Source organism: Coregonus clupeaformis, chromosome 32, assembly GCF_020615455.1.
Source record: "Coregonus clupeaformis isolate EN_2021a chromosome 32, ASM2061545v1, whole genome shotgun sequence".
Lineage (NCBI taxonomy): Eukaryota > Metazoa > Chordata > Actinopteri > Salmoniformes > Salmonidae > Coregonus > Coregonus clupeaformis.
In genome coordinates, this window is record NC_059223.1 from 2244056 (window position 1) to 2256108 (window position 12053).

The 12053-nt window shown below is 43.4% G+C and overlaps 1 protein-coding gene across 2 annotated transcripts; it reads left to right on the forward strand.

Moving 5' to 3' along the window:
* The first annotated feature begins 722 nt into the window (after positions 1-722).
* LOC121548406 (membrane progestin receptor gamma-B-like) lies at positions 723-11755 on the forward strand. Of its 2 annotated transcripts, XM_041859838.2 has the most exons (8): positions 723-808; positions 1172-1299; positions 4276-4481; positions 5914-6040; positions 6885-6929; positions 10030-10126; positions 10873-11017; positions 11354-11755. In XM_041859838.2, the coding sequence occupies exons 1-8, from the start codon at positions 755-757 to the stop codon at positions 11632-11634; spliced, it is 1083 nt and encodes a 360-aa protein (XP_041715772.1). In that variant the 5' UTR covers positions 723-754; the 3' UTR covers positions 11635-11755. The 2 variants fall into 2 exon arrangements, with proteins under 2 accessions (XP_041715772.1, XP_041715773.1); XM_041859839.2 differs by lacking the exon at positions 6885-6929.
* Positions 11756-12053: the final 298 nt, after the last annotated feature.

The following is a 12053-nucleotide window of genomic DNA, read 5'->3' on the forward strand; positions in this document are numbered from 1 at the left end:
AATCATGTGGTGTGCCTTTGACGTTAAAGTAGGACCTAAATCTTGTCCAAAAGGATGTAGCTAGATATTTCATTTAGCCAATGTGTTAAAGTAGGAGAATTCTCTGATTTCCCAGAATAATGTTATGCATTTATTTGCTGCAAGCATAGACAGATCAATATATTTTTTTCTGATACTTATTCCATGGATCTTGTTCACGAGTACCAAGCAGACACAAGCAAGGTGAGAAAGGGATAGAAATCTGTAATCATCACTGTGAAAGCTGCTAGACTCACTGTACTGCTGCACTCCTTCCCCGTTGTGATTGTCAGGCTGCCGTAATCAGTCATTAACTACCCGTTCTTACTTCAGAGAACAATAGGCCAAATACTCTGAAAGACCAACTCTCTAACTCATAAACCATTCTCTTTCAAAATATGAAAGCTTTTGGTGAGACTTCTGTTGCCTTTCTCAAAAGTTTTCTCCAAAAGTTCGAAAGAACGTGAATATTTTTGTGTGTGTGAACATGAACTTAGCTGCTCGAACACCTTTTGTCTTAGGGTGAAACTAGGAGGCGTGTCCAGAGCCTGACAACCTGCAGAGAGAGAGAGAGAGATAGGAGGAGTGGAACAGGTATACTGAATATTCTGGAGGAGTGGGAGGGAGGAACCGACGGAACAACATAGCAACAACCTTATAAAGGGAAAGATGCTCCCTCTCTCTGGCTTCAGTTCATACAACAAGTGAAGTCAACACCACTGTCCTTTCAGACAACATGCTCAGCCTTATTAAACTGCCCAGAGTCTTCACCATCAACCAAGTGCCCAAAGTAAGTTTACTTTACTTCTCTACATTTTATACTGTCAAATCCTACAATACTATTTTCAGAGTTGAGGTTATATTTTATTTTTAAGTCCAGTTAATTCCGAAGTTGAACATGTGGACATGGAATTTGAGTGGAACACCATACTGAATCTTGTGCTTCTTGCCACCAACAATGTCAAGAATGTATCATTGTGACTCCCCTCAAGAATGTATAGTCCTACTTTTATTTGGGAAATACATCAACATCAAAACCTTTGTGTTTATAGTAAACAGGTGACTCTCCATATGTATCTATATATAGCCTACTACTGTGTGGGGAGTGAGTGTTGGCCAACAGTGCAGTAACCCTGGGTTTTGTTTTGTTTAGGTGTTCCATGAGGACAGCATCATCTCAGGCTACCGACACCCTCGCAGCTCAGCCATTGACTGCATCCTCAGCCTCTTCCAGCTGACCAATGAGACGCTCAACATCTGGACACACTTCCTGCCCACATGGTATAGCCGAGCAACACCTGTACACTTCTTGTGAACGCCACATGGGGGCAAATTTTTTGCTCACACTTTATTTGGATTGTCCCACACAGATGATCTACAGATGGTCACACTATCAACAAGCTATCTGTTGATAAGCAACTGCTTGCTAAATGTGGGTTAGGTTTAGAATCAGGGTTAGGTCTAGGGTTAGTGGATAGTTAGTTGACATGTTGTTGACGGTAATTGAACATCTACTGAACATCTACAAAGCATCTACTTGGGACTATCCAAATAAAGTGTTACCCAGCACTAGCACACCTATTTCAGGGTTGAATGGTTAGTTCATTAGTGGAATCCGATGTATTAGTGCTGGGCAAGTACATAAATGTGCACTCCTGTCGCAACAGTGGCGTGTGTCCTTAAGACAGAGTTGTAGTAAATTCAAAACATTCTATACATCCTTCATAGATTAAAACAAATTGAGCTCTTTTCCTCAATTGAAATGGAATTAGATTATTAATTAAGTAGGTTAACTGGAACCTCAGGGGACAGTCTCGTGTCAATGATACTCGAGGCTTGACTTTTATTTTTTTATTTAACCTTTATTTAACTAGGCAAGTCATTTAAGAACAAATACTTATTTACAATGACAGCCTACCAAAAGGCAAAAGGCCTCCTGCGGGGACGGGGGCTGGGATAAAAAATTTAAAATATAGGACAAAACACACATCACGACAAGAGAGACACCACAACACTACATAAAGAGAGACCTAAGACAACAACACAGCATGGCAGCAACACATGACAACACAGCATGGTAGCAACACAACATGACAACACAGCACGGCAGCAACACAACATGACAACACAGCATGGTAGCAACACAACATGACAACAACATGGTAGCAACACAACATGACAACAACATGGTAGCAACACAACATGACAACAACATGGTAGCAACACAACATGACAACAACATGGTAGCAACACAACATGACAACAACACGCCAGCAACACACGACAACACCGCATAGTAGCAACACAACATGACAACAACATGGTAGCAACACAACATGACAACAACATGGTAGCAACACAACATGACAACAACATGGTAGCAACACAACATGACAACAACATGGTAGCAACACAACATGACAACAACATGGTAGCAACACAACATAACACCATGGTAGCAACACAACATAACACCATGGTAGCAACACAACATAACAACATGGTAGCAACACAACATGACAACAACATGGTAGCAACACAACATGACAACAACATGGCAGCAACACAACATGACAACACAGCATGGTAGCAACACAACATGACAACAACATGGTAGCAACACAACATGACAACAACATGGTAGCAACACAACATGACAACATGGTAGCAACACAACATAACAACATGGTAGCAACACAACATGGCAGCAACACAACATGGTAGCAGCACAAAACATGGTACAAACATTATTGGGCACAGACAACAGCACAAAGGGCAAGAAGGTAGAGACAACAATGCATCACGCGAAGCAGCCACAATTGTCAGTTAGTGTCCATGATTGAGTCTTTGAATGAAGAGATGGAGATAAAACTGAGACGGGAGTAAACAGTTGAACGTTTCTTTCATGTTTAGTGTTATCTTTACAATTTGGATACATACAAACAATGAACATAGCGTTTCCTTTAATGACACCAAAAAGAAACAACTGCATATGGAAACATGCTCTCTCACTCTCAGATCTCTGGAACAATGTTGCTTGGGATTTGGACTAAACCAGAAAACATGATTAACAGGTTTGATTGAATAGCAGCTGAAGCACCTGAAGCACATTCCACAGGCTTGAGGCCTTCCACAGGAAGGAGTATTTGATTCGCAGTGTAGCATGGTGTAGTCATTAAGACACTTGCCTCTGTACTGCAAGGATCAAGGACTCCTCTCTCTCTTCTCTCTCTCTCTCTCTCTCTCTCTCTCTCTCTCTCTCTCTCTCTCTCTCTCTCTTTCCCCCCCCCCCTCTCTCTCTATTTCCCCTCTTTCTCTCACTCTCTTGCTCTCCCCCTCTCTCTCTCTCTTTCCCCCCTCTCTCTCTCTCTCTTTCCCCCCTCTCTCTCTCTTTCGCCTCGCTCTCTCTTTCCTCTCTTTCCCACCCTCCTCTCTCTCTCTCTCCCCTCTCTCTCTTTCCCCTCTCTCTCTTTCTCTCTCTCTCCCTCTCTCTCTCTTCCCCCTCTCTCGCTCTCTCTCTATCTCTCTCTTTCCTCTCTCTCTCTTTCCCCTCTCTTTCTCTCTCTCTCTCTCTCTCTCTCCTCCCCCCTCTCTCTCCTCCCCCTCTCCTCTCCGAGTGGCAAAGAGGAGGAATTTTAGTGTACAGTAAGATTCTAGTGCTTGGTGCTATAGGTACTACTACCCCCTAGAGAGAGAGAGAGAGAGAGAGAGAGAGAGAGAGAGAGCTAATGAGCTAGCACAGCTCTCAAATGAGTTGCCACAATTAGCGAACAGCTCAGTGCAGCGATGGGGAAAACTACAAATAAGGTTTATTTGTTAATGAGGTGTGCAGAGACATGGAAACACAGCCCGCTGCCTCTGTAACTACTGTGTACAGGCCGGGGCAAACCTTGTGGTAAGATAGCCTGAACCTTTAGATACAGTAACTCACTGTGGGTGACTGAACCCCAAAATAAAACTTTGCCACATTTTAAGAAGCTATCACTTTTATGTTTAGGCGAACAATCCCAAATAATTATTTCATTTTGAACACCCATCATTAACTTGCATTCTGATTGATTGCTGAAAAAAGTACCAAACGATTGCTCCCCCGATAAATGATTGGTAAACGATTGCTCCCCTGATAAACAATTGGTAAATGATTGCTCTCCCAATAAACTATTGGTAAATTATTGCTCCCCCGATAAACGATTGGTCCTGAAAGGTATGCGTCCTCCAGTGCCAAGCTAACCCCCTGTGTCCTCTGTGTCCTGACAGGTACTTCTTATGGAAGCTGCTGATGGTGGTCCTGATGCGGGACGTGTGGCGCGACTCCTTCACCTGGCCCCTCCTGGTGTTCCTGATGTCGTGCTGTGTGTACCCGCTGGCCTCCAGCTGTGCCCACACCTTTAGCACAATGTCCACGCGCGCGCGACACATCTGCTTCTTCTTCGACTACGGAGCTCTGAGTCTCTACAGCCTGGGTGAGTAGAAATGCCATAGAAATAGATTTATACTCAAAAGGACATTGTTGCCCTAGCGACATGACTACTGTATTATGCAGCTGTATCTCTATAGGGAAAGGCATTGTACGGATTCTATCTAGTCAATGTATAAGGGGTTGGATTTGTATAGTGTTTTGAACCTGCAGGTCTTATAACAGAGAGTCGTTGTATGATACCCCGAAGCACAGGAGGTTGGTGGCACCATAATTGGGGAGGACTGGCTTGTGGTAATAGCTGGAGCGGAATCGGTGGAATGGTATCAAATAGATCAAACATGGTTTCCATGGTTTCCATGTGTTTGCCATTCCATTCGCTCCGTTCCAGACATTATTATGAGCCGTCCTCCCCTCAGCAGCCTCCACTGAGGAAGGGAACGTAGTCCCGTTCAAATGGATGTTCTGTGGTGGGTACACTGGCCAGTTATACTTTCGATGTACCATTTGGAGTGTTGGAATGATCCCATTAGACATCTATTCCTCTTTCATATGATCTAATTCTATGGTTTCCCCCAATCCCAAATCAACACCTAGTAATTTTTTTTTATGCCTCCTTACAGATCTGATGGAAGTATATAGGTATAAGATAAAATGGCACCAACTGCCTTGCCTACCACAGGGCTAGGTGGCACCATTACCATATTGTGCCCACCCATTCAATCCTTTTGGATTTTGGAGGGGCTTTCAAAAGGTGTCTAGGGGTGGGGGTGGCCGTGGGGGTTGATATGGAATTGGGTGAAAGAATGCATCCATAATGGTTTGTATTTATATAGCTCTGAGCCCTTTTTTTTATTACATCAAAGGGCATTTTTAGTTATGGAAATGCATGCAGGAATGGGCTTTCGCACATGTACCATGCATACTGAGACCTGGACCAACCCTAGATTGGAACCTACACTTCTGCATGCTGAAGGGTGACAGTGTATGTGTGTTTGTGTGTACACACATGCATGCCTTTCCCACATGTAGGATCTTAATTTGAGTCAGTTTGCTACAGCATTATGTTGATTATAATTACATTTTTTGTGGTAGGGGTTGATACATTTTTTGTAAGGGGAAATCTAGTCGGAAATTTCAAAGTGGAAATTACAAACTTCAGAAGCCTCAAATGCACTACAAGTTTTACATTTCCTGAATTGCAGGAAAGATCTCCTGCAACAGGGTGATCAAATTAAGATCCTCCATCTGTATGTTTGTATATTATACACGTCAATATAGTCTATGGTATATACACACAGTTTGCAGTACTTGTGCATGCACACATATGTTTCTGTATTTGTGTCTATTCCTGCATATCGCTGATGTCGCCTGACTCCCTGGTTATACAGCCTGGAATCGAACCAGGGTCTGTAGTACGCAGTCAGTTTAGACCGCGCCCGGGAGCGTATGATTATGCATATTTCTCTCCCGTCCAGGCTCTGCCATTACATATTCTGCCTACGTGATTCCTGATAAGTGGGTGAACAGTTCGTTCCACCAGTACTACATCCCCATCGCTATGGTAAACACTGTCATCTGTACCGCCTTGGCCTGCTACTCCAGGTAAGAGAGCTTTCTACTGGAGGGCTGTTTGCAGGATAGCGTTTTTCATCGTTCTGGAGGTAGCTCTGCAGAGTGGTCACTAGCTGCCACAGCCACAAAGTCATACAATCTGATTTTAAACCTAATCTTAACCCCAACCTTAACCACACTGCCAAATCTAACCTTAAATTAAAACCAAAAAAGCAAATGTTTGTTTTCATTAATTTAGACAATTTTGACTTTGCAGCTGGCCTATCTAAGGGGAAATCGCTCAGTTCTGCCTCCAGGACAAGACTCATGACGATAAATGTCAACCTGCCTGTTGGTTAGCAACCACTCAATCTCACGCATTTTATAGTGCTAATGAGGATATCGTATAATTAGCTTTGTGTTTTAGAGCATGTGATTGTACAACTTGACCCCTAGCTTTGGATGTAGTGTCTTGATAAGATGACAAACTGACAATATTCCTCCAACCAGAAACAATTACATTTAGTCTAAATCCTACTGTGTGCACACATATTTGACGTTAAACATTTTAATGTACATGTATTGTAGATTTGATACACACACTGCTGTTATTCATTAATTTTGGGGAATGAAACTACTCCTTTGTGCTCCTTTCTGTCAAAATACCATGCATGATAGGAGACAATTTGGACCGGTCTTTTACCTCAGCTTAGCTTCACTGTGGAGCACCTATTGTGACGTCTCTTGTCATCGTACAGCAAGCCTACTGTACACATTGTTGTTAAAACGCAGCCCGACTGGTTTGCCTACTTTTCATCATAGTTATTACTCAGTATTATCAGCTTAATGGCAGTCTCACAATGCTTCTCCCTCTCCTCTCCTCTTTTCTGCTAAGGCTTGGCTTACCATATATTCAATATAACCATGACATCATAAAAAGGTAAACATCATGTCGTCTCCGTTAGTCATGCGTTTTCTTTTGCTTTCTGTCAACTGCTGTGCTACTGCTAACCTAACTCACTGTGCTACTGCTAACCTAACTCACTGTGCTACTGCTAACCTAACTCACTGTGCTACTGCTAACCTAACTCACTGTGCTACTGCTAACCTAACTCACTGTGCTACTGCTAACCTAACTCACTGTGCTACTGCTAACCTAACTCACTGTGCTACTGCTAACCTAACTCACTGTGCTACTGCTAACCTAACTCACTGTGCTACTGCTAACCTAACTCACTGTGCTACTGCTAACCTAACTCACTGTGCTACTGCTAACCTAACTCACTGTGCTACTGCTAACCTAACTCACTGTGCTACTGCTAACCTAACTCACTGTGCTACTGCTAACCTAACTCACTGTGCTACTTAACCTAACTCACTGTGCTACTGCTAACCTAACTCACTGTGCTACTGCTAACCTAACTCACTGTGCTACTGCTAACCTAACTCACTGTGCTACTGCTAACCTAACTCACTGTGCTACTGCTAACCTAACTCACTGTGCTACTGCTAACCTAACTCACTGTCTACCACAGGAGGTTGGTGGCACCTTAATTGGGGAGGATGGGCTCATGGTAATGGCTGGAGCGGAATCAGTGGAATGGTATCGTATACATCAAACACAGGGTTTCCAGTGTTTGATGCCATTCCATTCACTCCGTTCCAGCCTTTATTATGAGCCGTTCTCCCCACAGCAGCCTCCACTGCAGTCTACCACCACTACCACTACTACCACTCCCATCCTTTGTGATTTCCTGTCTCAGAGTTTTGGTAAACTGCTTGTAGTTTTCCTTATTCATTAGTTTGTCTCTCCTCGATCCTCCTCACTCCTGTGTCAGACATCCCAAGTGCATGTCTTTGTATGTGAAATGTTAGGACTCTTAGGATAACTAACCATGTCATCTATATGTAGGCCTCATCATTCCATAGATAGACTATCAAGTGTGGTTTTAGTTGGACAAGGTAGTAAGGAGAGGGAAGACATGTACAGTAGTTAGCAACAGATCGTGTGTTCTTTATGTGAAGAGGGAGTTGGCTTCATTTACACTGGAATGTGTTTCAAAGCTACTAAAACAGAATCTGTTTTGCTAATCTGATCTGACAATGACTCAGCAGTTGTGATTGTGTGATGATTGTGTGAAAGGTAAGGAGAGAAAGTGAGTGAATTTAATTGAAGCCGTGCATGTGGTTACAGTGCATTCGGAAAGTATTCAGACCCCTTGACTTTTCCCAAATTTTTTACATTACAGCCTTATTCTAAACTTTATAAAATATATTTTTTTGCTATGAGACTCGAAATTCAGCTCAGGTGTATCCTGTTTCCATTGATCATCCTTGACATGTTTCTACAACTTGATTGAAGTCCACCTGTGATAAATTCAATTGATTGGACATGATTTGGAAAGGCACACACCTGTCTATATAAGGTCCCACAGTTGACAGTGCATGTCAGAGCAAAAACCAAGCCATGAGGTCGAAGGAATTGTCCGTAGAGCTCCGAGACAGGATTGTGTCGAGGCACAGATCTGGGGAAGGGTACCAAAACATTTCTGCAGCATTGAAAGTCTCCAAGAACACAGTGGCCTCCATCATTCTTAAATGGAAGAAGTTTGGAACCACCAAGAATCTTCCTAGAGCTGGCCTCCCGGCCAAACTGAGCAATCGGGGGAGAAGGGCCTTGGTCAGGGAGGTGACCAAGAACCCGATGGTCACTGACAGATCTCCAGAGTTCCTCTGTGGAGATGGGAGAACCTTCCAGAAGGACAGCCAATTCTGCAGCACTCCACCAATCAGGCCTTTATGGTAGAGTGGCCAGACGGAAGCCACTCCTCAGTAAAAGGCACATGACAGTCTGCTTGGAGTTTGCCAAAAGGCACCTAAAGGACTCTCAGACCATCAAAAACAAGATTCTCTGGTCTGATGAAACCGAGATTGAACTCTTTGGCCTGACTGCCAAGTGTCACATCTGGAGGAAACCTGGCACCATCCCTACGGTGAAGCATGGTGGTGGCAGCATCATGCTGTGGGGATGTTTTTCAGCGGCAGGGACTGGGAGACTAGTCAGGATCGAGGGAAAGATGAACGGAGCAAAGTACAGATAGATCCTTGATGAAAACCTGCTCCAGAGTGCTCAGAACCTCAGACTGGGGCGAACCTTCCAACAGGACAATGACCCTAAGCACACAGCCAAGACAACGCAGGAGTGGCTTTGGGACAAGTCTCTGAATGACCTTGAGTGGCCCAGCCAGAGTCCGGACTTGAACCAAGTCGAACATCTCTGGAGAGACCTGAAAATAGCTGTGCAGCGACACACCCCATCCAACCTGACAGAGCTTGAGGGGATCTGCAGAGAGGAATGGGAGAAACTCCCCAAATACAGGTGTGCCAAGCTTGTAGCGTCATACCCAAGAAGACTCAAGGCTGTAATCATTGCCAAAGGCGCTTCAACAAAGTCCTGAGTAAAAGGTCTGAATACTTATGTAAATGTGATATTTCTAAAAACCTGTTTTTGCTTTGTCATTATGGGGTATTGTGTGTAGATTGATAAGGGGGAAAAAAACAATTTAATCAATATTAGAATAAGGCTATAACGTAACAAAATGTGGAAAAAGTCCAGGGGTCTCAATACTTTCCAAATGCACTGTATGTGATTTGTGATGGGAATATAAAACAATGAAAGAGTCCTGTTTAATATTTAAACAAGATGAGTTCATGCTAGATACAACAATGTACTGAAAAAGTGTCTACTTGGGAGCTAGTTCATAAAGGCTACAGTTTATTCCCAAGTTCAATAAGGGGACACGGGTTTCTAATAATATGTTAATAACTATGCAACAGTAATGCAATCATTTGTCCCATACTTGTCCCCTAGATCCTCTTAAGATCTTCTTCTATTAATCTATCCTTAATGCACAGAGATAGGGAACAAAGAGATTGCATACGTTGATAATTAAAATCTGTAATTATTTGCAGTGTATAATGAATGTGCATGGATTTGGGTCATTGTAATGGCTGATAAAGCGACCATCACTCTTTTTCAGATACCAAGAGTGTCAGAGCCCAAAGTTAGGCAAATTTCTCCGCATTCTTGCTTTCGCATTACCCTATCTGTTCGACAACATTCCTCTCTTCTACAGGGTGAGTCATTACATTTCTACCCCTCTGTGTGACAGACCAAACTTCTTCTGTGCCTGAGGGAAAAGTTTAAAAAGTATATAACAGTGTTTGTCATATTGAAGTGTTACTGTGTCAATGTTTGATTCATGTGATGTTTTTATAGTTTTTAGTCAGATCATGGGACTAGGGATGAAAATGAGTTGTAGCTGGTATTGGAGATGTTGATTATTGTACCTGAGGTACGACTATATATTTTGAGACCTAGCAGGCTCTGTACACTTTGTTGTCTGGCTAATGGTATAATTATGGTCAGGTCAGTGGAATGCAGTGTACATTGAAGTATTTAATTGAACTCTGGTTATGAACAGTTCTGAAATTCTGTATGTACAGCTATTGGATCTTAATTTGACCAGTTTCTCACAGCAGTAAAATAATCCTGCAGCAACAGAACATTTGAATTATTGTGTGGATTATAATTAATGGATATTTTTGTATGGGTTGATACATTTTTAGTTAGGGCAAATCAAGTCTGAACTTTTTATCTGTAAATTACAAACGTTAAAAGTATTTGTAAACCTCAAATAACCTACAAGTTGGCGTTTCCTGCTGTATAGGAAATGTCATGCAACAACCGGGAGATCAAATTTAAGATCCTCCACCTGTACCATGATATTTTGGTTCAAAAGCCATGTGTAGTATGACTGTGACGAGCCTATAGAAGCCTGTCATGTGACGCGAGGCTAATACATTCTTCTGTGTTTTGACAGATCTTCCTGTGTGTGGGTGAGGGCTGCACTGACAACGACACCAACGCCCTCCACCACACCCACATCGCCCTGGCCTTCCTGACCGCATTCCTCTTCGCCACACACCTACCGGAGCGCCTGGCCCCCGGCAGCTTCGACTACATAGGTCAAAGTGCATTGTCTATCTGGAAAGGCTGTTTGTTTGATTCGTTCAGAATGATTTGTCACTGTACTGTACAAGAGTTGTTGTAATACAGTAGATACTGATCAACACTGGCTTGACATTAGTGGTATGACATATGTAGTATTAAAACAACATAATAGACTTAATATCACTGCCTCTGGGACTCGCCGTGCCTTCCTGTTTCCCCCTTATGCTGTGGAGGCAAGTTCTTCTGTCGCTGGCCAGTTACAGTTCTCCTCCTTGAGTTATGTTTGGTTCCACTCCTGTTCTGCTACTACTTGTCGGTATTTAACCACAGTCCTTTTGCACCCTCTGCAGGTCACAGCCACCAACTGTTCCACGTGTGCGGCATAATGGGCACTCATTTCCAGATGGAGGCCATCGAGCAGGACATGGTGACGCGACGCCCGTGGCTCCTCACACACTCTCCACCCATCACCTTCGCTAACACACTGGGGGCGGCACTGCTGAGTGTAGGCCTCAGCCTTGGCATCATCTTCCTCTTTAGTCTGCCTCTGCTCTGGTCAGCCACCCGGGGAGAACACATGGAGAAGAACACACAGTCACGTCCAATAGCCAAGGGCTGCCAGTGGCACTAGCACTAGCCACATGCTAATGACAATGTATATGGATCTAAAAACTGGATGGCTCAGTTGGTGGAGCAATGGTGCCTGTAATGCCAGGATTGTGGGTTCGATTCCCGGGGCCACCCACACATAAAATGTATACACGCATGAATGTAAGTCGCTTTGGATAAGAGCGTCTGCTAAATGGCATATTTTTATATTATTATTATTAAACTGGACACTGTGGTGAGGGTGGGCTTGGGCGGAGAGGTCAACAAGTGAAGTGAACCACTATGGCTTCTTGGTGGTGGATAGAGGTGAAGTCATGACAAGATACAATGCTGAAGGGGCAATGAAATGTTCTTCACATATTTCAGCACAGATGAATAAACTGGCAGCTGAACAGGAGCTCCAGATATACTGCAGCGAGGGACAGAGAGAGTTAGTGGTAC